The sequence below is a fragment of the Eubalaena glacialis genome, chromosome X (assembly GCF_028564815.1).
Source record: "Eubalaena glacialis isolate mEubGla1 chromosome X, mEubGla1.1.hap2.+ XY, whole genome shotgun sequence".
In the NCBI taxonomy this organism is placed as follows: Eukaryota; Metazoa; Chordata; class Mammalia; order Artiodactyla; family Balaenidae; genus Eubalaena; species Eubalaena glacialis.
In genome coordinates this window covers 20,936,564-20,962,942 of record NC_083736.1, presented here as the reverse complement: position 1 = coordinate 20,962,942, position 26,379 = coordinate 20,936,564, and the positions used below count along the sequence as shown (strand labels likewise).

At 38.2% G+C, this 26,379-nt stretch overlaps 2 protein-coding genes across 2 annotated transcripts; one reads left to right on the top strand and one right to left on the bottom strand.

Annotated features, from left to right (window-relative positions):
* Positions 1 to 4,747: 4,747 nt before the first annotated feature.
* EIF2S3 (eukaryotic translation initiation factor 2 subunit gamma) lies at positions 4,748 to 20,773 on the bottom strand. The gene is made up of 12 exons (XM_061177926.1): positions 20,510 to 20,773; positions 19,894 to 19,957; positions 18,793 to 18,920; positions 18,581 to 18,702; positions 16,368 to 16,462; positions 14,930 to 15,088; positions 13,837 to 13,971; positions 12,254 to 12,348; positions 11,690 to 11,834; positions 10,026 to 10,195; positions 9,475 to 9,647; positions 4,748 to 5,163 (listed from the first exon to the last, which is right to left on the bottom strand). Exons 1-12 carry the CDS (start codon positions 20,576 to 20,578, stop codon positions 5,100 to 5,102), a joined length of 1,419 nt encoding a protein of 472 aa, XP_061033909.1. The 5' UTR covers positions 20,579 to 20,773; the 3' UTR covers positions 4,748 to 5,099.
* A 4,515-nt stretch (positions 20,774 to 25,288) lies between these two features.
* LOC133082469 (guanine nucleotide-binding protein G(I)/G(S)/G(O) subunit gamma-5-like) lies at positions 25,289 to 25,687 on the top strand. The gene has a single exon (XM_061179065.1). The coding sequence runs from the start codon at positions 25,338 to 25,340 to the stop codon at positions 25,542 to 25,544; it is 207 nt and encodes a 68-aa protein (XP_061035048.1). The 5' UTR covers positions 25,289 to 25,337; the 3' UTR covers positions 25,545 to 25,687.
* The last annotated feature ends 692 nt before the right edge of the window (positions 25,688 to 26,379 follow it).

Here is a 26,379-nt window from a genome sequence, read left to right as displayed (position 1 = left end):
TTTGTTTTGCCTTCCTCATCCAAACTATTAAAATAATCTCCTAAGATTTCTTTGTTCATAATTTTGTCTCAATAAAATATCTTAGGGCTTTCCTGGTGGCGCAGTGGTTAAGAATCCGCCTGCCAATGCAGGGGACACGGGTTCGAGCCCTGGTCCGGGAAGATCCCACATGCCGCGGAGCAACTAAGCCCGTGCGCCACAACTACTGAGCCTGCGCTCTAGAGCCCGCGTGCCACAACTACTGAAGCCCACGTGCCACAACTACTGAAGCCCGCACACCTAGAGCCCGTGCTCCACAGCAAGAGAAGCCACCGCAATGAGAAGCCCGCGCACCACAATGAAGAGTAGCCCCCGCTCGCAGCAACTAGAGAAAGCCCGCACGCAGCAACAGAGACCCAACTCAACCAATAAATAAATAATAAAAATTTTAAAAAAATTAAAAAATAAAATAAAAAATAAAAAAATAAAATATCTTAAATAAGGTTTTAAATAAAAGATCTTTTATCCCCAAATGGCTCACGATTTTGACTAAAAAAGTCTATTTTCTCACTGACATAAAATGCTGCCTATAGCATGTATTATTAAAATTTTATATCTGGTTGTAAAGTTTGTTCCAATGATTGATCTACTTCTGCATCAATACCACACTTCTTATATTGTGGCTTTATCATATGTTCTAAAACATGTCAACTCTCCCATCATAATTCTTTTAAACAAGTTTATTTACTATTCCCCCCAACCCCGTCAAGAACACTTACATTTTTATTCATTCACTTATTTATTTATTTAGCTGTGCTGCGTGGCTTGTGGGATCTTAGTTCCCCAACAAGGGATTGAACCTGGGGCCTCGGCAGTGAGAGCGCAGAGTCCTAACTAATGGACCGCCAGGGAATTCTGGTTTATTTACGATTCTTGTGACTCTTACTTTTCCAAATCCTTAATATCAACTGGACAAGTTCTTTAAAAAACCTTATTGAAATTTTTATTCGGAATGCACTGAATTGGTCTTCCCTGGTGATGCATTGGTTAAGAATCCGTCCGCCACTGCAGGGGACACGGGTTCGAGCCCTGGTCTGGGAAGATCCCACATGCCACGCAGCAACTAAGCCCGTGCACCACAACTACTGAGCCTGTGCTCTAGAGCCTGCATGCCACAACTACTGAGCCCGTGCGCCTAGAGCCCGTGCTCCGCAACAAGAGAAGCTATCACAATTAGAAGCCCGTGCACCACAAGAGTAGCCCCCGCTCGCCACAACTAGAGAAAGCCCGTGCACAGCAACGAAGACCCAACACAGCCAAAAATAAAAAATTAATTAAAAAAATAATAAACTATAAAAAAAATACACTGAATTTATAGGTGGAGAAAAAGGAGTCATCTGTATAACATTGAGTATTCTCATCTAAGAGTACTGCCTATTTTCTCATTACTCATATGCTCCTCTCTTGTCTTTCAACAAATTAGTTTTATTCATATATATCTTGCATAATCTTGTTAAATTTATACCTGGTAAGTTTATACCCATGGCATTTTCTTTTTTTTTTTTTTTTTTTTTTTTTATAAAATTTATTTATTTATTTATTTATTTTTGACTGGGGTCTTCGTTTGGGGTCTTCGTTTATGTGCGAGGGCTTTCTCTAGTTGCGGCAAGCGGGGGCCACTCTTCATCGCGGTGCGCGGGCCTTTCACTGTCGCGGCCTCTCTTGTTGCGGGGCACAGGCTCCAGACGCGCAGGCTCAGTATTTGTGGCTCACGGGCTTAGTTGCTCCGCGGCATGTGGGATCTTCCCAGATCAGGGCTCGAACCCGTGTCCCCTGCATTGGCAGGCAGATTCTCAACCACTGCGCCACCAGGGAAGCCCCCATGGCATTTTCTGATCTGTGTGTGTGTCTGTGTGTACATGTGTGTGGTGTAAACTAATTAGTAAATTATTTAGTAAACTAATAATTTTTGCATGTTTATTTTGAACTGTCACCTCACTGAACTCTCGTAGCAGTTCAAGTTTTTCAGTTTCTGGGTTGTATTTTCTAGGCAATCTTATTATACCTTGTAAGTAACATTCTGTCACTTCCATTCTCAATATTTCTATCTCATTTGCTAAGCCCCAGAGAACAATATTGTAGAATTCAAGTGGTAGCTGATATTCTTGACTTGTTCCAGACCCTAATGAGAATATAGAGAAACCAAACAATAATATGAATTCCAGTGCAATGCAATTGATGACTACTTCCCAACCCTCTGAATTTACCCTTGTTATTTCATTAACCTCACAACCCCACATTTTACCCAATTGAAACTTTATCCCACCTACAGCATTATGAAAGGATGTTACTGCGCTCCAATGTTTCATCATTAAAAACAATGATTCTGATAGTTCTCTAAGTACCTTATATCAAGTTAATAGTGTCCTTCTCTACATTACCTACATTTAAAAAATTTTGAATTGTATCAAATACATCTTCAAGGTATGCTTTTTCCTTTCCACCTCTAAAAGCTCCAGGTACATACAAGAATGCATTACTCTTTCAATAGCATGCTGGACTTAATTTACTAATATTTTAGTATGGATTTTATAACTTTGTGAGAATGGTCTCTAGTGGTTTGCTTTTGCTTTGTTTTTGGTAGTGTTCTCTCCACGTTTGGGCAGCAAGGATATAATAATTTTGAACAATGAATTAGAATGTCTCCTTTTTTGCCTCCTTTTTGTGTCCTACATTCTGGTACAAACTAAACAACAGGAATTACCCATTCCTTGTATTGTGAGTTTGTGGAAACTTCTGCAGAGGAAATTTTTTAGTAACCTCAGTTTCTTGATTATCAATATTTTAAGGGTATCTGCTTCATCTCTGGTAATTTAAAAAATTTTTATGTATTTCCAGAGAAGCATCCATTTCCTTTCACCATATTAAATTTTTCTAGAAATAGAATTTCAGAAGTTTTATGGGAGTGCAGCTATTTGCACACTCTTATTAAAAGAAAAATTCTTTTTTTGCTCTGCAAAAACCAAAAACACACACACACATCATCATCATCATCATCATCTTTGGAGGTTACATACAAAGAGTGAAACAGTAGAGCGAGCTTTCTAGGTCAGCCTGCAAATCATTTGGAAGATGTCAAAGCTACTGTCCTGATGCCCCCCATTCCTGTGAGATGAACTTTATAATTTATCAGAGTGGTACACAGCATTCTCTCTTACAAAAAGGGTAACTCTGGCTGTGTTGAGAACAGACTGCAGTGGGGCAAGTGTGGAAGTGAGGAGTTGTTACAGGGCTATTCTAGGTGAGAGCCACTGGTGGCTTGGACTAGGACAGTAGCAGTGCAGATGGTGAGAAGTGGTCAGATTCTGAAAACACCTTAACAGGAGAGCCAACAGGATTTACATATACAGTGTACTTTCATCAATAACCTCGCATTACAGGCAGATTCTCAACCAGGTACAACTTTTCCTGAGAATCACTGTTCTATGAAAACAAGGCCCACTGTTTTCGTATTTGTGTATTCCCGTTTACACTAAGCCCAGTGCTTTGCAAATTTGTTGAAATTCATGTGGATGTTTGAAATAGAAAAGACTTCTGGTTTCAGTTCTGACATGAGATTAATTACAATAAATTAGTGAACTTGGGTCTTATGTTACTCCAGAATTTCTGGTAGAAGGTGCTTACAAAACACATGGGGACATGTTAGACATAAAATTAATGTTTGGATTAAAACCTCGTTTCATTTAAGTGTGTTCTCTATGCTGTAACACAACCCTTCAAAGTCAAGCAAGTACATAACATTAATATGTTGCCCCAAAACTTATAAACTTACGTTAACAACCAGAACCACAGCTTTTAAACTTCTACAAGGCAGCATGTCCAATGCCCAAAAGAGCACAAGGTTACAACTGTGGCATCAAGTCCCACATTAAATGAAAATTTAAGAAAAGCAAACAAGAGTATTATCAGACTACCAAACCTTAGTAAGATTCTGCTATTTGATACTCCTACTTCTCAACTCTCTAAATTTGTTACTCAACACAGGGGAGCTTTAAAAATTAATGCCTGGGCTCCACCCAAAGCCAATTAAAATCAGAATCTCTGTGGAGCATCTATCTTTTTTTAAGCTTCCCCAACAATTCTAATGTCAACCAGAGTTAAGAACCACGGCTTTAACAGAATTTCATGAAACAAAAATAAACAAAAATTAAAATGCACAACACAGGAAAAGTGCAGGAACACGGAGAATAAGTTAAAAGCGAAAGGGCTCACCCTTTGCTGTATAACATTTTTTGCCTCCTGAAAGTTCCAAAGATTACTGATATTAGAATCTACATCATAACCTTATCAATTAAGCAGTTAAGAAAAAACATAAAATAAGGCCTGGAAAGATCTTTGTTACTTAACTAAAATCATCTGGTGTTAACAGTACTTTCCAATGGGGGAAGGCTGTAGGGTTTTGGGCGTAAAGCAATGCAGAAACAATCGCAGGGCGTCACAGGGAGAGGATGAGAACTTCGGGCTCTAGCTTCCTGCGTTCTAGTCCAGAAAAAAAGGGGAGAGAAAGGTGTGTCCATGGGAACAAGCCCTCATGCCTGAAAGGACAATTTTATTTGAACCTATTAATTTGTCACTCAAAGTTAAAAAGATAAAAGCAACATAAAATATGGGGTAAAGGGAAGTTGGTCTTCAAGAATTTGTCTTCAAGTTTTTACTCATGACAATAATCCTTCAAGCCTGGAGCTACTCAAAGACGAATCATGAAAAATAAGAAGAAAAATTTTATTTCAAACAGATTCAGTGGTATGTGTGCTACAGCAAAGGCTGGTTGTAGCAGTTTCCTTTCAAACCTGCACTGATGTATAAATTAGACATTATTTGGGAATGATTAATTTCTGGTAAAATGTAGATTCAATCCAACATTATGCCAATTTTTACATTTATTGTAGACCCTATTTTAGTACTAGAGGTTAAATTTTCATCACCAAAAAATGAGAATAACCTTACAGCTACTCCTAAGGTAATGAGCTGTGAAATTAATTCCTCACTATTGCTTTGAAAATATACCCCTAGGTTGTTAAGAGAAGTTCCGACTTCATCCAAATCTGTTATTTAATTCTTCAGTCATCATCTACTGTTGGCTTGATTGTCACTCCTCTTCTTATTTGACCCCAACCAATTAAACTGCAAAATGAAAATAAAAGAAATCATGAATTTTATATCCATTTCATTATCATTACCACATAATCACATGACATAACTAGTTTTACTTGCCTATCTGCTAAATCTAAATTTGTTTCCAAAACCTGCTCCTTCAGAAAGCTCACACTATCTTCTTAGACCCAGAGAGATGGGCTCTAGCCAGAAGGAATGATAGGAAAAGCAAACAAAAAGGTGCTAGTACAAATATGCTCATCTTCACTCTTATCAAAATATACCTGCCCCTCAGAACCACTAATGAAGAACATTCTGGTCCGCCCAAGGAGCCACGCTGATACACAAACCACCTCAGTCTGATTTTTTTTTTTTAAATTTCATTCTCTTTTCCTCTTTGAAAAATGCTTTTATGTTTTGTTCTGTTTTGTTTTTTAACCATTCACAGCACTTCAACAGATCACCACGGCTTGCTTTATCATGACTTTTGCTGGTAACGGAAATTAAGAGAAGACCTAGGGGACTAGATAATCTATAAACAGATTACTCTCAAGAGCAGAGGGATTTCTGCTGCTTCTCTCTTTCAATGTCTGCTCTAGTCACTGGTCAGGCCACACTGCTACCTCAACTGTCGCTTCTACAACAGAACTTACCTAAGCATGGGTTAAAAACAACAAACCTAAAGAATATAAGGATCATTCAGATGCTTTCATTTCTTTTAACATACTTGCTAATTTTTAAGCAACGTATAAAGTTTCATTTGGATAGAATCCTCTTACAATATTAGTAGACGGGGACCTCACTGGTGGTCCAGTGGCTAAGACTCTGCGCTCCCAATGCAGGGGGACCGGGTTCAATCCCTGGTCAGGGAACTAGATCCCACATGCTGCAACTAAGAGTTCGCGTGCCACAACTAAAGCTCCCGCACGCAGCAACGAAGATCCTGTGTGCCACAGCTAAGACCCGGCGCAGCCAAATAAATAAATAAATATTAAAAAAAATAGTACACAGACACAAAATGATCATTCCTTTCTTTTAAAATACACTGTAAATCAGTATGTCTATAACAGCAAATAGTATAATCACACAAGAGAGTAAAATCAAGCAGGCATAAATCACCACAAAGCAGAAGTGATTTACTTAAAAGAGAACAAAAAGTTTAACTCTAAATTAGAGAGTAATAATTCATATCTTCTGAACAGTAAATGGTGAAAGACCATCCTGAGGCACTGTACCAGGGAAGCCTTAATAAGGGAGGTAGGTAATGAGAAAAAAACAAAGCCAAGGGTGATTTGAGTAATTACGGCGACAATCAGGACACAGAACAGTCTAATTTAGAGGGTTTATATGAGACAAAGCAGGAGAAACTTAAAATTCGTTCAAGCAGGCTTCCAGAAAGGTCCTGAATATCAGAAAGTAGTGGGAAGCTACTAAAAATTACTGAGTACAGCATGAAAAAATGTTTTACGAAGATTAATTTTGACTGAGTGCTTAAGTAACAGTGGAAGAGGCAAATTAGGAATCTTTTGCAATAACTTTTATGTGTGAAATGATGGTGGTAGGGGCTATAATGAGGTCACACAGAATAGAAAGGAAAGAGTAGATTCAGTAACTAACCAGGAAAAGAGAAAAGAGACAGGAGTCAACAATATGTGCATGTTTCCTAGCTCTATCCACTCGAAGCGCCCTGAAGCAACAGCACCTTAGGAGCAACAAGCACACCTAGCACCCGTATCTGCATTGCTAATACCATTTCCCACTAAGAGGAACCAGGGCCCCCTCAGGAGAAATGACCAATTCTAAACTGGAGCAGGGGAGACGTACAAGATGATTCCAGAACATCTTGTGCCACAAAGTAAGGAACTGTCAAAAAAACAAAAACAAAAACAAACCCAACGGGGAAATATTGAGGCTTGCGCAAGTCCCAACCTGTCCATGGGGTTGCTATCTGCTTCGTAAAACAAAGCAGAGGGTTTGTCTTCTAAGAAAAGTCATCTTCTCTGAAAAAGCCTCTTATGTAGTTGGCTTTGGCATCTTCCCAAGGTAGGAGGGCAGGGACTGATTCTGGGTTTTCAGTTGAGGTAGAGAAGACAGTGGCTATTACCAGAAAGTCCAGAGTGGGATGTAGTTACCTCCAGAATGCATCACTGCTAACCTAGCCTGGGTTTCATGACAGTCATAGAAATGGATTCCTTAATAAAATAATAGGGTAAAAAAAAAAAGGGGAAATGTCAAAAGGACATAGGAGTCACTTAAAGGGTCTCTACTGGACAAATCCTCGACAATTTGGGTATCAAAATAAATAAGAATAGGTTATCACCTCACACCAGTTAGAATGGGCATCATCAAAAAATCTACAAACAATAAATGCTGGAGAGGGTGTGGAGAAAAGGGAACCCTCTTGCACTGCTGGTGGGAATGTAAATTGATACAGCCACTATGGAGAACAGCATGGAGGTTCCTTAAAAAACTAAAAATAGAACTACCATACGACCCAGCAATCCCACTACTGGGCATATACCGAGAAAACCATAATTCAAAAAGAGTCATGTACCAAAATGTTCACTGCAGCACTATTTACAATAGCCAGGACATGGAAGCAACCTAAATGCCCATCGACATACGAATGGATAAAGAAGTTGTGGTACATATATTCAATGGAATATTACTCAGCCATAAAAAGGAACGAAATTGGGTCATTTGTTGAGACGTGGATGGAGCTAGAGACTGTCATACAGAGTGAAGTAAGTCAGAAAAACAAATACGTATATTAACGCATATATGTGGAACCTAGAAAAATGGTACAGATGAACCAGTTTGCAGGGCAGAAGTAGAGACACAGATGGAGAGAACAAACTTGGCGGGGGGGAGGTGGTGGTGGGATGAATTGGGAGATTGGGATTGACAAATATACACTAATATGTATAAAATGAATAACTAATAAGAATCTGCTGTATAAAAAATAAATAAAATTCAAAAATTCAAAATAAATAAATAAGAACAGTAATGAATCATAACCTACTGAATAAAATAGGATGTCATGAGTGCGTATTATAACTAGATAAGTAAATAACGGGGCAGAAAGAATGACAAATGATAAATGAGGAGTGGTGGAGTTGGGGGATGGGGATCACCATTTTGTAAACACCATAATCAAGCTCAATTCAGACAAAAATCTTCAGTGGATGCTAAATCCAGCGGGGTGGGATTTGATGAGGAGCAGGCTATTTGCATAGAGTCTCCCCACAGAACGCTTATTCGCAAGGGTACAAAGAGTAACCATATAGTGGAGAAACTGGCTAACACCTTGACTGCGTGATCAAAATTAACCTCAACAAGGAGGAATCAGATATCATGTGTCTCTGGCTGTGACTCCCTAAGGAGAGACATCACCACCTACACGGAAGTATTCCAACCAAGAATACATAACCTGAACCTAATCTTAGGAAATACCAAGTAAACCCAAACTGAGGAGCAGTCTAGAAAGGAACTAGCTTGTACTCTTCAAAATTGCCAATGACAAGACAAAGAAAGGCTGAGGAGGGATTCCCTGGTGGCACAGTGGTTGAGAATCTGCCTGCCAATGCTAGGGGACACGGGTTCAAGCCCTGGTCTGGGAAGATCCCACATGCCGCGGAGCAACTAGGCCGGTGAGCCACAGCTACTGAGCCTGCGCGTCTGGAGCCTGTGCTCCGCAACAAGAGAGGCCGCGATAGTGAGAGGCCCGCGCACTGCGATGAAGAGTGGCCCCCACTTGCCGCAACTAGAGAAAGCCCTCACACAGAAACGAAGACCCAACACAGCCAAAAATAAATAAATAAATAAATAAATTAATTAATTAATTAAAAATAAAAGAAAGAAAGAAAGAAAGGCTGAGGAAGTTCCAGATTAGAGATCAAGAGACATGAAAACTAAATGCAATGCATGATCCTAGATGGAGGACACAGAGGACATTACTGGAAGAAGTGATAAAACTGGAAAAGACTGTAGATTTCAGTATTTTAACAATGTTAAACTTGTTAAGTGGTTATATAAGAGAATATCCTTGTTTTTAGGAAATATACACCAAAGTATTAAGACATCAAGGGGCAACCTATTCCTCAAACGGTTCAGAAAAAGATAAGGGAGATATTAAACCTAAGTTCACTGGTTTTCGCATAGGCTGTGTCTATCACAAATCAGGCCTAGAAACACAGATTTCGAAGTCATTCGAATAAACAGTTGAGAGTTGAAACCACAGTACAGTAACTGTTGCGTTCAAGGTAAAGTGTGTTTGTGCGTGTGTTAAGAAAACTGATTCTGTCTTTTTTATTAGACACTGACAAAGGCTAATAAACTTACCGCCAGTGTTTCTCAACTCTTCGGCTAAGTGCAATTTTTTCTCCTACTTCTGTGCACACAGGATTAGTCAAAACGATTTTGCCCAAATCAGCCTTGACTGCACTAACTCTTCCTCCTGTCGACAGGGATCCTATGTTCACCATAAGCACTTCATTCTTAGACAGCTTTTGCACCTAGGGAAATCAAGGGGGGAAAAATAAACCCCAAAATCAAGAAAATGCTTTCCAAATAACTGCTTATTTTCCTACAACCTTGCCAACAAAAGATGTCAGCAATTTTCCATCTCTGCCAACCTGATCTCAGTAAGACTTTTTAAAAAAGTCACATGGATAATAGGAATTATCATGTCACTGTCATACATGACGTACTGTTTCCTGTTTTGTTTTACTTTGAACTGACTGCCATACCGAAGTTCTCAATTTTCAGGAAGTCAAATTTATCTACCTCTTCTTTTTTCTTAATCCCATGTTAGCTGAAAAGAAATGAACCTCAAAACTGGTCTTAATTTCACTGTCACTTTTTTTGGAACAGGAATTACAGAAAGCACTTACTTTTGCTGCTTTCTTGTCTCCTTCAGTGCGTACACCTAGAAGCCGTCTAAGCAGGAAATAGGAAATTTCCAGTTCTGTGAAGATCTCAGGTAAAGCTCCAACTGCACCAAGTACCTGCCCCACCATTCTGTCAGCCCGGCACAAAGTGGGGTCAATTTTTGTTCCAACTCCTAATACAAAATAAGATATACATTTTATTGTTCAACATTTTATTTCCTATAAAGCTGTTTACCCAAAAAACTTAGTCAAACAAGTACAGCATATACTTATACATTTTAATACACACTTATATTTTCATACTCATGTATTAGCTACATAGATGTGACAAAATACCTGTTTTATCTGAAGAAACATAACTGTAAACCTATGGGTTAGTTGAGCATTTGAGAACAGAAAGATTCTCTTGATTTAAATTCTAAGCAAAGGACAAACAGAGCTAAGAGCCTAACTCAAAAATGAGCCTGAATATCCTTAATGAAGGTTGAAAAGATACGAAATTCATAATGAGTAGTTTTCAGGATATTTGCCTGCCATTTCTCCCCTGGAAGGCTGATCAAAAAGATAGCTTAAAGACTTTATATGATTCCTGGGATCCACTTCAAAATATTTTAGCTGTACGTCTTTCAAGGAGAAGAGGGAAGAAGATACAAAGATGAGGCAAGAATAGTAAAGTATTGGGAATTCCTGGCAGTCCAGTGGTTAGGAGTTGGTGCTCTCACTGCCGTGGGCCCAGGTTCCGGGGAACTAATATCCCACAAACCGTGTAGCGTGGCCAAAGTAAAAAAAAAAGAGTGGTAAAGTATTAACTGTTGAACCTGGGTGGTGGCTACATGACCACACATTACACTACATTACACTAATCTACTTTTATGTTTGAAAAGTTCCATAAGTTAAATTTTAGAAGTCTCCAGAGTTTCCTTGTTTACAAAACAAACAAAAAGGATAAAATTATACACGGTAAACTCCTAATTACAAGATACAATAGAAAAATGAATTATATAGCCAAACACCAGAGAACAAAAAGACAAACTCCTTCACCATATGTTTTCTTCTTTAATCCAAAAGTTATAATACCTCTAATTCTCACTGTACCTTGCCTTTTTCTGGGTATCTGGTAATACACTATTGTATGAGATCAGAAGATCCATAAATTATCTCAGTAATTCCAACATAACGGAAGTTATCTTCTTTAATTCCCACCTCAGTGTAACTATGATCTGACATGATTCAGCTGACATTTGTGGGTAACTCTCCATTTGCAAAACATACATTAAAAAAAACAAAAACAAAAACAAAAAACCACCACCACTCTACCCCCAAAACCATGTAAGCTAAAAAAAAAGTATAGTTAGGTATTTTAAATGATAGGACATAAAACTTACTTTGTTACTGCTAAAAAGGAGCTACTTTAAAAACTAAACCAAAATTCTACTTTATGTTTAAAAATAATTTTTACAAACACATGAAACCATCTTATGACCTAAAATCAACAGCTTAACCACATATGTTCCTCTACCCCATTCAATTATTAAACATCAAATTAAAAATCTATAATATATAATAATAAAAATCTATAATATATCTTTATGAGTAATATGTTTCTCATGAAAAGTACCATGAATATCCACAAATTAAAAACGTAGGGATGAGAGAAAAATCTTTACCAATAAGACCTCCTGGAGCAGCATACTGAAGATCATTATGCTCTGCGAAAAGTGATACAATTTTGGAAAAGATGGGTTTACACATGAGCTTTCCTTCACTATCTTTGGAAACAATACCAGGTCTGACTTCTATCTCCTGGCCCACCTGTAAAAATATAAATTAGTGATTAGAATTTGTGGGACAACACGATTTCCATTACATACAAAAAGTCTTAACAGGAAGAAAACAAAACTGAAAAGCAATCCTTTCTCTATTTCAAAGATCACTATTTAAAAAAAAAGATGTGGGAGAGATCTTCAAAACCAGAACCATCCAAATGTTTCAAACTACCTACCACACAGGCCTATCACCATATAAAATGTGCTCCATATTCATAGAAGCCTATCAAGTTAGAGGTCAAACACACTCAAAAGATATAATAGTAAACAAAGAAGTCTATATCAAGTACTAGACACCATGAAGAAAAAAATTATTTTTCAATTTGGAGTGTTCATACTATTTTCCTAATTAAGACAAGAGAAAAACAAACAAAATAAAAACACAACAACCAAAACCCAGTTTACCTTTAATACTCCTTTTAGAATACTACCACCAGCTACACCCCCCTTAAGGTCATCAACTTCACAGCCAGGTTTGTTGACATCAAAGGATCTAATAACTAAAAAAAACAAAACAAATTAAAGCCAATTCTATTCACTTTAACTTCAGAAAAATTTGATTAAGTTAACTTCTCTAAAATAGTAGACACATAAGATTTATACAAGGGGGACTTCGTGACAAAATCTAATATTATTCCAACTAAGTATACTGCAACCTTAATTACGATGGAAAAAGTGGAAATAACTTAAAAGTTCATTGATAGGAGGCATATTATGGTACACCCATAGTATGGAGTATCATGCAGCTATTAAAAAAGAATGTTAGAGCACATGTAATGATGTGGAAGGATAACCTTCATATACTGTTAAGGAAAAAAGAAAAAACTAGTTATGCATAGTATGATCCCACTTCCACAAACAAAAACTAAAACAAGAAATGTGTATATGTTTATACATGATGATATGAACAAAGAGAAAGGTGCGGGAATAGTACACACCAACTGTTTACTTTGGTTACTTCAGGGCTAAGGGGTGAGGCAGGGAGATTGTAGACCTTTTTCTTCTTATACCTCTATATTACGATTTCTGCATTAAAAATGTAGTTTTAAAACTTCAAAACAACCCTAGGATTGGACTTCCCTGGTGGCGCAGTGGTTAAGAATCCACCTGCCAATGCAGGGGACAAGGGTTCGATCCCTGGTCTGGGAAGATCCCACATGCCGCGGAACAACTAAGCCCATGCGCCACAACTACTGAGCCTGTGCTCTACAGCCCGCGAGCCACAACTACTGAGCCCGCGAGCCACAACTACTGAGCCGGCGCGCCTAGAGCCCGTGCACCGCAACGAAGAGTAGCCCCGGCTCACCGCAACTAGAGAAAGCCCACGCACAGCAACAAAGACCCAACACAGCCAAAAGATAAATTAATTAATTAATTAAAAAAAAAAAAACAAAAACAAAAAACCCCACAACCCTAGAACTATGTGACCTGCACTTCAGTCCTGAGAGCAGTGATCATTAACAAGGGGTACACATCACAATCACCCAAAAGAACCCTTCCCACAACACACAGGGGGGGGGCCTGGATGAAGGGAGGGGTTCAAATATCCGTTTTGAAAAGGCTCCTATATCTATGTAGAAATCACGAGTTTAGATGATCAAATTATACCAATATTGGTACTATGAACTTAAATAAGTTGAAAGAGATGAAAATCTTCATTAATGGTACAATGAAATAATTTATATGGAAATTCTAATATCCTGCTCCTGACTAAAACATAATTCCACACAGAATAATGCATTACTCCATCTCAATCACGTAACATATCACATACCAAGCACAAAAAGACTAAAAGTTCCTTCTGTATTCAAAACTTTCTCTCATCAGTAATGCAGTCTAGCACTGCTAATACAATCTCAGAATTAATTGAGTTCAAAAAAAATTTTATGGAGATTGTAATTTATTATCACCTCTGCAGAAATCATTGCTGATTCCCTTAAAGAGGAATCACCAACGTGGAAAAGATCAGACAAAATCCTATCACTTACCAATAAGTCGGGGTTCTGAAGTAAAGTCTCTTGGGGGTACTGGAATTTTCTTTACTATGTACTCACAGACAACTTCAATATTGTATTTTAGCTGAGCAGAAATTGGAATAATAGGAGCTCCTTCTGCTACTGTACCTATAAGACAAAATTCAGAAAGATCAAAATTCTTCAGTTTTACAGAACTTGTTCTTTACATATTATAGGAAACAGTTAAGATTACTAAAATAGATGCCTAAACATCCCCACACAAATGCCAGCAACAGGTAGAAAATGATAATTCTTTTTAGAAAAGTGCCAGTATTCTATGTTTGTTTTTGCTCCTGAAAATGAATACTATTGCATTTAAGGGAAAAAAAAATCAAAATATATTAATAGATATATTTAATACACCAAAATGATAAAACTGCTCAAAAGAATAAAATACTAACACTCCTGGGAAAGAGCACTTTACTAGTTGAAAGATTTCTAATAACATGTAATTAACTTCCCAATAAATGTCAAGATAAAATTATAGACTCTGCTAATCAAAGACTGATGGCATATATAGTATTTGCTCCTTATTAACTAAATGTCAAACAGGCTGGTGAAAGAAACGGACCAAACACAATGATATTTTAATCAAAATGATTTATTCTTTTTTGTTATGAGAGAACTGGGTGCATAGGAAATCAACCTTTCTAACAAGAAAAACAAGGCTAAGAGAGGATCAAATATCAATAATAAGATGTCTTCCCTGAAATGAAAAACACTATGCTGTTAGAGGAAAGGAACACTAAAAGATAAAATAAATCATTGTCAGTTTCAATTCTAAAAGTAGCTACTCAGTAAGAACAGTGTAAGACTGAAGTTTTTTTTTTATGGATTTTTTTTAAGTTAATTAATTAATTTTTTTGGCCATGCCACGTGGCTTGCGGGATCTTAGTTCCCCGACCAGGGATTGAACCCACTCCCTCAGCAGTGAAAGTGCAGAATCCTAACCACTGGACCGCCAGGGAATTCCGAAGACTTAAGGTTCTTTTTCTTTTTTTTTAAATGCTTTCGTTTATTTTACTATCACTGAGGAGGATTTTTATTAGATATTATGGCTTCTTACCTTGTACAAATGCAAGGATCTGTTCATACTGTTCTTTAGCCTGGCTTTCTTTTACCAAATCAATTTTATTTTGTAGAATCAAAATATGCTTCAGTTTCATGATTTCTATAGCAGCCAGGTGTTCAGAAGTCTGGGGCTGAGGACAAGACTCATTACCAGCTAAATGATAAAGAATAAAAAAAATGCATGAGAATTAGCTAGAAATATTTGCCAGAATAGGCAAATCCATAAGAGACAGAAGGCAGGTTAGTGGTTGCCAGGGACTGAGGGAAAGGGGGATCAGAGTGATTGCTTAATGGGCACAGGGTTTCCTTTTGGGGTGATGAAAATGTTACAAAACTAGACAGTGCTGACACTTGTAGAACACTGTGAATGTACTTAATATCACTGAATTGTATACTTTAAATGGCTAAAATGCTAAATTTTGTGTTACGTGTATTGTACTACCAAAAAAACACTAGCTGACATCTAAAAAAGGAAACGCTTGAATGCCCTAGCCCTACTCAAGGCAAAAGTCCTGGATCGTTGCCGAGCATCCACCTTTGCCCCTGCTTCATCCACTGTGTCTGGATTCACTGGAGCCTCCTGATCATTTGGCTCTCTTCCCTGGTCCTAAGCCAAAAGCTTGGAATCCACAAGTTTGGCATCTCAGGGTCTGCCCTTAGCTTTTGCTCAGGCATAAGGAAGAGCCCTCTGGCTCTGTCTAGTCTTAGAGACGTTCTGGCCCAGTCAAGCTCCTGAGAGGCAGAGAGTAATTAAGGGAAGACACTTAACACAGTCCATGAATTTCAGCTACTATCAGAGGCTACTCCCTAACAAACCGAGGGAAGAACACTAAAAACAACCATTGGTATTATAAAGAAATAGGTATGTTTTTTGGGCACCTTAATGACCATCCTAAGTGATGATGTTCAGGTGTCCTGTACTATATATGCTCGGCATACTTTTAAAAATTATATCCCATAGCAACAAAATCTCTTGACAGCTCACATAAGGAAGGTGGCACAACACCAGCCTTGAAAACCCCAATTCATCTAGACTTCAGCACTTATTATGAGATTTGCATCTAAATAAAACCATTATACACCAGTGTTGCAGTAGACAACTCAAAGATGCACACACAAAAATAATACATGCACTTTTACATGTAAATATAAAACTAATAAATCATTTCATGTGATCTAAGGGCAGAAAATGCTATTGATTTTTTCAAATATACACTACCAAAAGAATTCTCACAAGACATCTGCCCTAGGTCTATCTTTAGTATTTTGTGATAGCTGGTAGACAAGGATATCATCCTGGTTGACATGTTAGTTCCCATTTCCGTCACCTTTAGGTACTGGATGTGGCCCTTAAAGGCCTTAGTTTCCCTTTAAATAGTCCATTTTGGATTTGCTCCACAATGATTTGTCCAAACCAGTTCTGACGTATTTACCTATCAACAGAAGAGCTGCATCCATCACTGCGGCACCATTCAGCATAGTAGCCATCAAAATATCGTGGCCAGGACAGTCAACAAAGGAAACATGTCTAACAATTAAAAAACAGCAATCAGTCCTAAGACCAATCAATACTTCAACATTTGAGTTACAGATTTCCTAAAATTAAATCCCTTTGAATACAGAATATGAATATTACATATAAATATGAAATAAGAATATGGAAATAATTCTTATTTCTGTAAAGTCAAGTGGTTACAGGACTTGGTGTTTCTAGACCTTAGAAATAAGATTACCTACTGGCTCAATTATACTTCAAAAACAAACAAACAAAAAAACTCATATAAAAAGAGATCAGATTTGTGGTTACCCGATCTGTGGTTACCAGAGGTGGGGGATGGAGGGAGGGGGAATCGAATGAAAGCAGTCAAAAGGTACACACTTTCAGTTATAAGATAAATAAGTACTAGAAATATGACGTACAATATGATAAATATAGTTAACACCACTGTTTGTTATACATGAACGTTGTTAACAGAATAAATCATAAAAGTTCTCATCATAAGGGAAAAATTTTTTTTCTACTCATTTAAGTTTATATGAGATGATGTATGTTCACTAAACTTATTGTGATCATCATTTCACAACGTATGTAGGTCAAGCCATTATGCTGTATACCTTAAGCTTATACAGTGCTGTATGTCAATTATACCTCAATAAAACTGGAGAGAAAAAATAAAATATGAAAAGAACAACAACAAAAATTACCTACTGGCTGAGAGTAAAATCACTGCAGATGATTACAAAGCAAATGAAATTAGCTATGTGTAGAAATAACTGGATACAAAAACTCCCAAATCCAATCAAAGTGAATATGGTATAAAGTATATACTGGGAATGTCATTGATTTGAAAGCTAAACCAGTGTTAACAGAATGGGCAGTGCCATCTGAAAAAATTTGCCAAAAACTTCTCTAGCATCTTGAAAAGCTGGAATTGCCCATCTGAAGTGCAGACGGCAGCACCATTTAAACAAAATTATGCTACTCATTCGGAATCATTATTTTTAATAACTGTATGCTCACACTCACGATCTAAAATATGGGCAGCAGACTGGCCCACTACCATAACCACTCATGCACATCATGTCTGCTTTCACAACACAAGAGCAGAAATGAATAGTTGCAAAGAGAATCTATGGCCTGCAAAGCTGAAAATATTTACTATTGGGCCTTTTGCAGGAAAAGTCTGCTGATATCTGATAAGGGCCACAACTAGGGTGAGGCAAGTGAGCCACTCGCCCTAGGTGCAAAATTTAAGGGGGTGCCCCAAAAAATCCAGTAATCAAAACAATATTTAAATTTAATATTTAAAAAAATCAAAATTCATGCAAAAAATCCATGATGAACAAAATATCAAAAATTTAAATGAAAACAGGATCAGCAACAATGCCATGACAAAAGCAAATCAAACAAAAAACCCCAAGTGATAATGAAAAGCAAAACACTAGTAGTTTGAGCTGTCGGGGAACTAAGATCCCACAAGCTGCACAGTGGGGCCAAAAAAAATTTTTTTTTTAATTTAAAAATAAATAAATAATACTATTTATCTTGATTACCGAAGCCCTTTTTTTCTTTTCTTTTCTTTTTAAAGCTTCTCCCTCCCCTTAAACTTTGGGCTTCATTCGCCTCTCCCTAGTCCCAGCTCTGCCCCAATCTACAATTTCTTTGTGGAATATCCCCAACCCCCATAAACATCGCTGGGTGGATGACAGTATCCTCTAATAAAGAATAAGTATACGCAATCATATTCAGAAAACAGATGGGTAACAAGCCCGTGTATTTAAAAAACGTGATTAAGAATGGCTTTGTTCTCCTCTAAGAAACAGAAACCACACTGTTTAAGAGAAATTTAGGAGGCCTGGCAAAAAGAATCCCTTAAATCCAATGAGCTGTGTTTCCCTCCATTTCATTCTGCTTATGTGATACTTTTCCTTTGGAGAACTTACATGTACATCTCTTAATGTAGGTTTAAATACTTGACTTTTCAAATTATTGTCATTATGGACAAGAAAAACAAAATAATGCAAAAATAAAGCCATTCAACAATTAGGTTCACTGTTTAAAATCTCAGTTAAATATTTCAAAAAGCACAAATCACACAACAACAAAATATGAAGTGTAAAGTGTTTTTAGCAGAAAAGAGGTCACCTGACTAATTTGAAGTTCCCTTTGGTCCCTGGAATATCTGTAGGAAACTCGTCGGGTGTACTACTTCCACAGGATCTATAACATTCTGGCCGAGGACAACTTGGGTCATCAAGTTTATAAATCTAAAAGTTCCAATGAAAAAAAGACTTGGATTTGTTATCTGCACATTCAACAATTAAAGTTAGTTTCTAATTTCACTGTACACAGCTCACCTTAGCATTAGCATAGCCAAGTTTGATTGTAATATTTCTTTCTAGTTCATTTTTGAACCTGACAGTGTGAACTCCAGAAATAGCTTTTACAACCGTAGACTTCCCATGAGCTACATGACCAATTGTACCTATAGACAAAGTACAAAAAATTAATTCATGTGCATTCAGTTACACAACATATTTTTTCAGTTTTAGAGTAGAAAACCCAAAGCCATAACTCACTGTAAACATCAATGTAAAACCAATAGTGACTTTAATTTCTCCTCCTACACATCCTTGATTACAAAAAACTTACTCTGATACAGGACTGAGGAGAACTTTCCATGTAACCGACAACCTTGTTTTAAACCATACTCAGCATAATAAAAGCTACCCATCTTATGTTTTTACTCACAGAAAAGAATGCCTTCATTTAAAATAAACACTTGGTAAAAAGTACATGAAATCTTGTATATCAAGAAACTTTCCAGCATTTTCAGAGTGAAGTAAATAGGTATGAGGAGCCCTCACACAACAAAAAGGAATCCATGAAAACAAGAAAACAACTCAGGTATCATTACGGTAATGCTGTCAAGGGTAGCACATATCTTATAAGTTTTTAACAGCCTCATGGTAGAGCCTTACTTTTAACTAGGTTTTACTGTGTTGTTTGTGCAGACTCTCAAATACCCCAAATTTACAATCAGTCAACATAACTTCTTCTCTAAAGTTCTATGTGCCAATTAAGAAAATAAAATTATCTAGTTAATAATAGCTTATATATCAAACAAAACTTCCGCAAACTCTGCCCTTGCAATAACCCTATGTGGCAAGTACAGTCGCGTTTCCCCCTCTTCTTTAAAATGCTACGTGACTACAATCACCTTATGCTATTAAACTTTTCTTATGTATTTATCGCTTCTTCTCACCTAGTCTGTAAGCTAGGCACGGGCAACATGGGCTTCCCAAAAATATCTAGCAGGTGCTTGGCTCGCAAGAGCTGAACATCTATTTATTGAATATCTGCATCTTCACGTAATTCAGGTAATCACACAAAGGGAGAGGTTAAAATTAGTGGCCGGAGATCAAATAAGTCAGGTCTCCAAGTTATTCTTATCTTACCTATATTAATTGTGGCCTGTCTGCTGATAACTTCATGTGAAAGTGGCGTCAACTTGGTAACATCCTGCAATCGAACATTTTTATTTTAAATCGCTGTACATAAGACAAATCACAACTTTGACTTTACATTTGTTACCTACAGCTCTCCACCATTTGAATAGCCCTCTTCTACTTCTAAAGCGCTTTTTCTGTACAAGCAACCTTGGACTCTGATGACTGGGAAGCCCTAAAAGTCCTTCATCGTTACACACTGACTATGAGCGATGTGGAAGCTTGAGGTCCCCCAACCTCGAGCGCATTAGCACTAAGGACAGTGTAGATACTCCCTTCCCAGACCTTCCGAACTGAAAAGCCTTAATGACACTTAACACTGTGACTTTCCAGCCAAATCATTCGGGAGGCTCGGGGTCCCACGACCGCATAGCCTCATTCCCAGCTCGCACACTAGCAGAGGCGCATGGAGCGGCGCGAGCACGACTTAGGGCGCCGGGCTCCGGGTCTCCCTCCTAACCCATGCTCCCGACAGCTCGGCACTGCCTCGTCTCAAAGCCTCCCGGAAGGCCCGGTCATCCCCACTCCTGAGCTCCTTCAGCATCCTGCCAGAGCGATGACTTACCAAAGTGTTGAGATCTTGCCGAGAAAGGTGCGGCTGCCCTAAAGTCACACCAGCCTCACCCCCCGCCATCTTGCCCGGAGAGGAAGGAAGTCGTCCGGGTGGCTGCCTGACCGTTCGCAAGCCCCCTTGTGCAGGGCGGGGCAGCGGAGGCGGGAGGGCCGACTAGGGCCCAGGCCTGGGAGAGGAGGCTGGCCGGTGCAGCGGAGGCCTCACTGCTTGGACTTTTCTCCCCATGGATTTGTACAGTGCCTGCCGGCAGGCTGACTAAAAAACACAAGGCCAGTTTCAGGATCTATTCGCAGCAGACCTGTTGCATATTTGTGCAGGCAACGGTGAGGGCAGCCCTAAAAAAGGCCCCTTACTAGGCGGGTGATGCAACCGACGCGCGCGCTGGGGAGGGTGTAGCCATTTCCGTTTCCCGTGGGGAGGGCCGAAAGAGTTTCCCGAAACCTGGGATTCTTATCTGGGGTGTGAGGATAGGCACTGGGGATGTCCTTCTTTACCGATTTCTATAATTTAATAAGGCGAGATCAGCTCCGGGTCCGGCCGGTGTCCTTGGCCGGAAAGTGGCCGCGCACCGAGCTGGCGGTGGGGAGGGCGCCCTCACGCGGAGGTTCCGCGGCCCAGGGAGGGCAAAAGCAAAGTCTCTAACTTGTTCTCGGGGGGAGGCTTCTAGAGCCAGGGAGGTGGTCCATGGTGGCGCTAATGGAGCTAGCACTGGATAGAAGTTAGGTGTCGTGAGAGCGCCCCAATTTTTTTTTTAAGTCGATCCGAATTTCCATTTCTATTTTCTTTACTCTTTCTTGTTTCTAAATATTCAATGTACTTTTTCTGCAGCTAATGAAAAGTGAAGGTCTTCAAATGTCATGTTTGAGAGTACAGATAGTATTCAGTGGAAATTGGGAGTCATCAAATATGTTTTTTTTAATCCCAAGAACGTAAAACAATCTGTACATACATATTTTTTGTAAATCTTAAATGTAAGAAAGTATAGTTAAAAATCACCTGCTCTAAAATCAAATGTAAAATTATTCTTTGGGGATTTGTTTTTTAAAACAGTGAAAAAAGCAAAGAGTAGTGAATATACTAAAGATATTTATAATCTCTGACTTATTTTAATATACTTGGAATTTTGTTTCTAGTAAGAGCTATTGCTTTCTTGTTTGACTTCCTGATTTTCAGTAAAATGTGCATATAATAACAACAAACTATTCTGTATGAAAAAAACAAATCCGAGAAAACCCACTTCTTCACTGGAACGATTACCAATAAATCGGTATTTTAAAATTTAAAGATTTTTGAGACTTTCTTAACCCCTTTTTCGTCGTGTTAAAAAGAATTACAGTAAGTTTCATTTCTCGTCATGCATTTCTACACTTTACAAATTTTCTATCATGTACAGGTCTTCATTTCCAGCCAGAAAAAAATGTAGGGAGAAATGAGTATTTCAGTTACCTGTGGTCATTGAATACTTAAGCAAGATTAAAATTAATATATGTTTTCTATCAGAGAAAGACAAATACCATATGATATCACATATGCAGAATCTAAAATATGACAAATGAACTTATCTACGAAACAGAATGACAGACATAGAGAACAAACTTCTGGTTGCCAAGGGGGAGGGAGAGTCGGGGAGGGATGGATTGGGAGTTTGGGATTAGCAGATGCAAACAATTATATATAGAATGGATAAACAACAAGGTCCTACTGTATAGCGCAGGGAACTATATTCAACATTCTGTGGTAAATCATAATGGAAAGGAATATGAAAAAGGATGTATATATAACTGAATCACTTTGCTGTACAGCAGAAATTAACACATTGTAAATCAACTATACTTCAATAAAATAAACATTTTGTAAACATATATGTTTACATATATAAAACATATATATGTATTTATATATATATATATGTTTTCTATCACACAAGTTTTGGGTACAACAGTTAACCTAAAATAGGAAGTTACATTTCAATAAATGCATTCATTGGTTAAGTGATGGTAGAAACTGTACAATATATTGTATTTGGGCGGAGGCATTTAGTTCCTAAATTTGAACAAATTTAACTTCTAAATTTATAAGTTCCTACATTTCGAATTTATCTTACATTCTAAATAGTTACACCGTACCAGCCAATTCAGAAAACCCATTGAGGTAATAAAGATGTGGAATTAGTGGTGATGGTTACACAACTGCAAATATACTAAAAAACAGTGAATTGTACTGTTTAAAAGGGTGAATCTTATGGTATGTGAATTATATCTCAATAAAAAATATAAAATTTGTTGGTAATAGTATATAATGTGCTTCACTGTCAGAAAATTTTATTGGAAATAGAAATGTGACTGAAAATAATGCTATTAATAATAGTATTAACATTGGCTCCAACTTGGGGAATTCCCTGGCGGTCCAGTGGTTAGGATTTGGCGCTTTCACGGCCGGGGCCTGGGTTCAATCCCTGGTCGGGGAACTAAGATCCCACAAGCTGCAAGGCGCGAGAAGAAAAAAAAAAAGTATACAATTCAATGCTTTTAAGTAAATTTACAGAGTTGTGCAACCATCACCACAATCCAGATTTTAAACATTTCCATCACCACAAAGAGATCCCTCATGTCAATCCCATTTGCAGTCAATCCCCGTATCCATCTCTGGCCCCAGGCAACCACTAGTGGTCTCTCTATATATAGATTTTATATAAATGGAATTTTATATAAATGGAATATACATTTTATACAAATGGAATCATACAATATCTGGTCTTTTGCTTCTGGCTTCTCTCACTTAGCATAATGATTTTGAGGTTCATCCATGTTGTAGCATCTATCAGTAGTAGTTCATGCCTTTCTATTGCTGAATATAATTCCATTTTATGGACATACCGCTTTTGTTGATCCATTCACCAGTTGACGGATATTGGGATTGTTTCCACTTTTTGGGTGTTGTGAATAATATTGCTATGAACATTTGTGTACAAGTTTTTATGAGAACATATTTTCCTTTATGTTGGTAAATATCTAGTTGTGCATTTGCTGAGTCCTATGGTAAATGTATGTTTAACATCTTGAGGAACAGCCAAATTTTTCCAAAGTGGCTGCACCATTTTACATTCCCAGCAGCAACATATGAGAGCTCCAGTTTCTCCACACCCTTGCCAATGCTTGATATTCTCTCCTTTTATTGTAGACATTCTAGTAGATGTGGTTTTAATTTGCATTTCTCTAATGACTATGTTGAACATCTTTTCATGTACTTAATAGCCATTCATATCTCTTCTTTGGTAAAATATTTAAACCCATTTTAAAATTGGGTTATCTTATTATTGAATTGCAAGAGTTCTTTATATATTCTGGATACAAGTCTTCATCAGATGCATGATTTGCAAATGTTTTCTCCCAGTCTGTAGCTTGTCTTTTCATTTTCTTAATGGTGTCTGTGAAGAACAAAAGTTTCTACCTTTGATGAAGTCCAATTTATTTCTTCTTTTATGAATCTTGCTTTCGGTGTCAAATTTAAGAACACTTTGCCTAACCCAAGGACACAAAGATTTACTCCTATGTTTTCTTTTTTTTTTAATTAATTAATTTATTTTTATTTGTGGCTGCATTGGGCCTTCATTTCTGCGCGCGGCCTTTCTCTAGCTGTGGCGAGCGGGGGCTACTCTTCTCTGCGGTGCGTGGCTTCTCATTGCGGTGGCTTCTCTTGTTGCAGAGCACGGGCTCTAGGCGCGCGGGCTTCAGTAGTTGTGGCTCACGGGCTCTAGAACGCAGGCTCAGTAGTTGTGGCACACACAGCCTTAGTTGCTCCACAGCATGTGTGATCTTCCTGGACCAGGGCTCGAACCCGTGTCCCCTGCATTGGCGGTGGATTCTTAACCATTGTGCCACCAGGGAAGTCCCCTACTCCCATGTTTTCTTCTTAAAGGTTTATGGTTTCAGCTCTTACCTTTTGGGTCTGTGATCTATTTTGTGTATAGTGTGAGCTAAGGGTTTAACTCCATATTTTTGCCTGTTATCCAATTGTACCAGCACTATATATTGAAAAGACAATCCTTTTCCTATGGAATTGCCTTGGCACCTTTGTCAAAAATAAATTGACCAAGGACTTCCCAGGTGCTCCAGTGGCTAAGCCTCCGTGCTCCCAATGCAGGGGGCCCGGGTTTGATCCCTGGTTGGGGAACTAGATCCCACATGCCGCAACTAAGAATTCGCACGCCGCAACTGAGAAAAAAAAAAAAAAAAAAAAAAAGATCCCGCATGCCATAACGAAGATCCTGCATGCCGCAACTAAGACCCGGTGCAGCCAAATAAATAAATATTTTTTAAAAAGAAATTGACCATAAAAATGTTTATTTCTGGACTCTCTATTCTGTTCCATTGATCTACATGTCTATCCTTATGCCAGTACCACAATGTCTTGATTTCTGTAGTTTTATAGTACATTTTGAATTTGGAATGTGTAAGTCCTTTAACTATGTTCTTTTTCAAAACTGGTTTGGCTCTTCTAGAGCCTTTGTATTTCCATATAAATTTCAGGATCAGCTTGTCAATTTCTGCAATAAAGCCTGCTAGGTTTTTGATAGGGATTTTATTTTGGGGGGGATTATATCTTTTTATTCCTTTGGATGCTCTCCTCTTCCTAAATACCCCCAAATTCTTAGCATATATTTCTTAGTAATAATAATATAAATAAATATTTACTGTTTACCAGGCATGGTGCTGAGTGGTTTACAGTCCTTATTGCATTTGTTCCTTACAATTACCCTTGGAGGACCCACAACCGATCCACCGACGGATTGCCGATCTGCCCAGCTCTCGCGTGCGCCATGTCTGGTTCCTCCAGCGTCGCCGCTATGAAGAAAGTGGTTCAACAGCTCCGGCTGGAGGCCGGGCTCAACCGCGTGAAGGTTTCCCAGGCAGCCGCAGATTTGAAACAATTCTGTCTGCAGAAGGCTCAACATGACCCCCTGCTGACTGGAGTATCTTCAAGTACAAATCCCTTCAGACCTCAGAAAGTCTGTTCCTTTTTGTAGTAAAATGAATCTTTGCAAGGTTTTTAAACCACTTTTCATAAACCGGTGAATATTCAAAGGAAAGCTAAATTTGAAGCCTGTACAAAAGCCTGTCTCTATAACACGTGCCATACTATACAAACTTCTACTTTTGTCAGTCTACCTCTCTGAATATTCATGAATTTGTTTCACAAGGGTAATTATTTCATATACACTGGTGGCAGCATACAATAAAATACTTAGTATAAAAAAAAAAAAGAAAAACAATTACCCTTGGAGATTGTCCATATCCTTGGAAAGGTGAAATTAATTGACATGTACACACTGCTATATTTAAAATAGATAACCAACAAGGACCTACTATATAGCACAGGGAACTCTGCTCAATATTCTGTAATAACGTAAATGGGGAAAGAATTTGAAATAGATACATGTCTATGTATAACTGAATCACTTTACTGTACACCTGAAACTAACACATTGTTTATCAACTATACTCCAATATAAAATCAAAATGTTTTAAAAATAAATTGCCCCAAGGCATAAAGCAAAAAAATGGAGGATCTAGGATTTGAACCCACGCAGTCAGACCCAGAACCCACATGTTGAAGCACCGTGCTGCACAGTCTCCTGCACTGCTCTCTGGTGAAGCTGACCAAAGTGCCACAGGCACATGGTGTTTGCTTGTATCAGGAGAACACTTCTGATAGGGATTGTTTTAAATCTGTAGATAAATTTGAGGAAAATCACCATCTTCACAACCTTGAGACTTCCATTCCCAGAGGGCCATCCTGCCCCACTTACGTTTAGCATTCCAGTGTCCCTCCCAAGTCATGTTCCCAGGACAGCGGAAAGT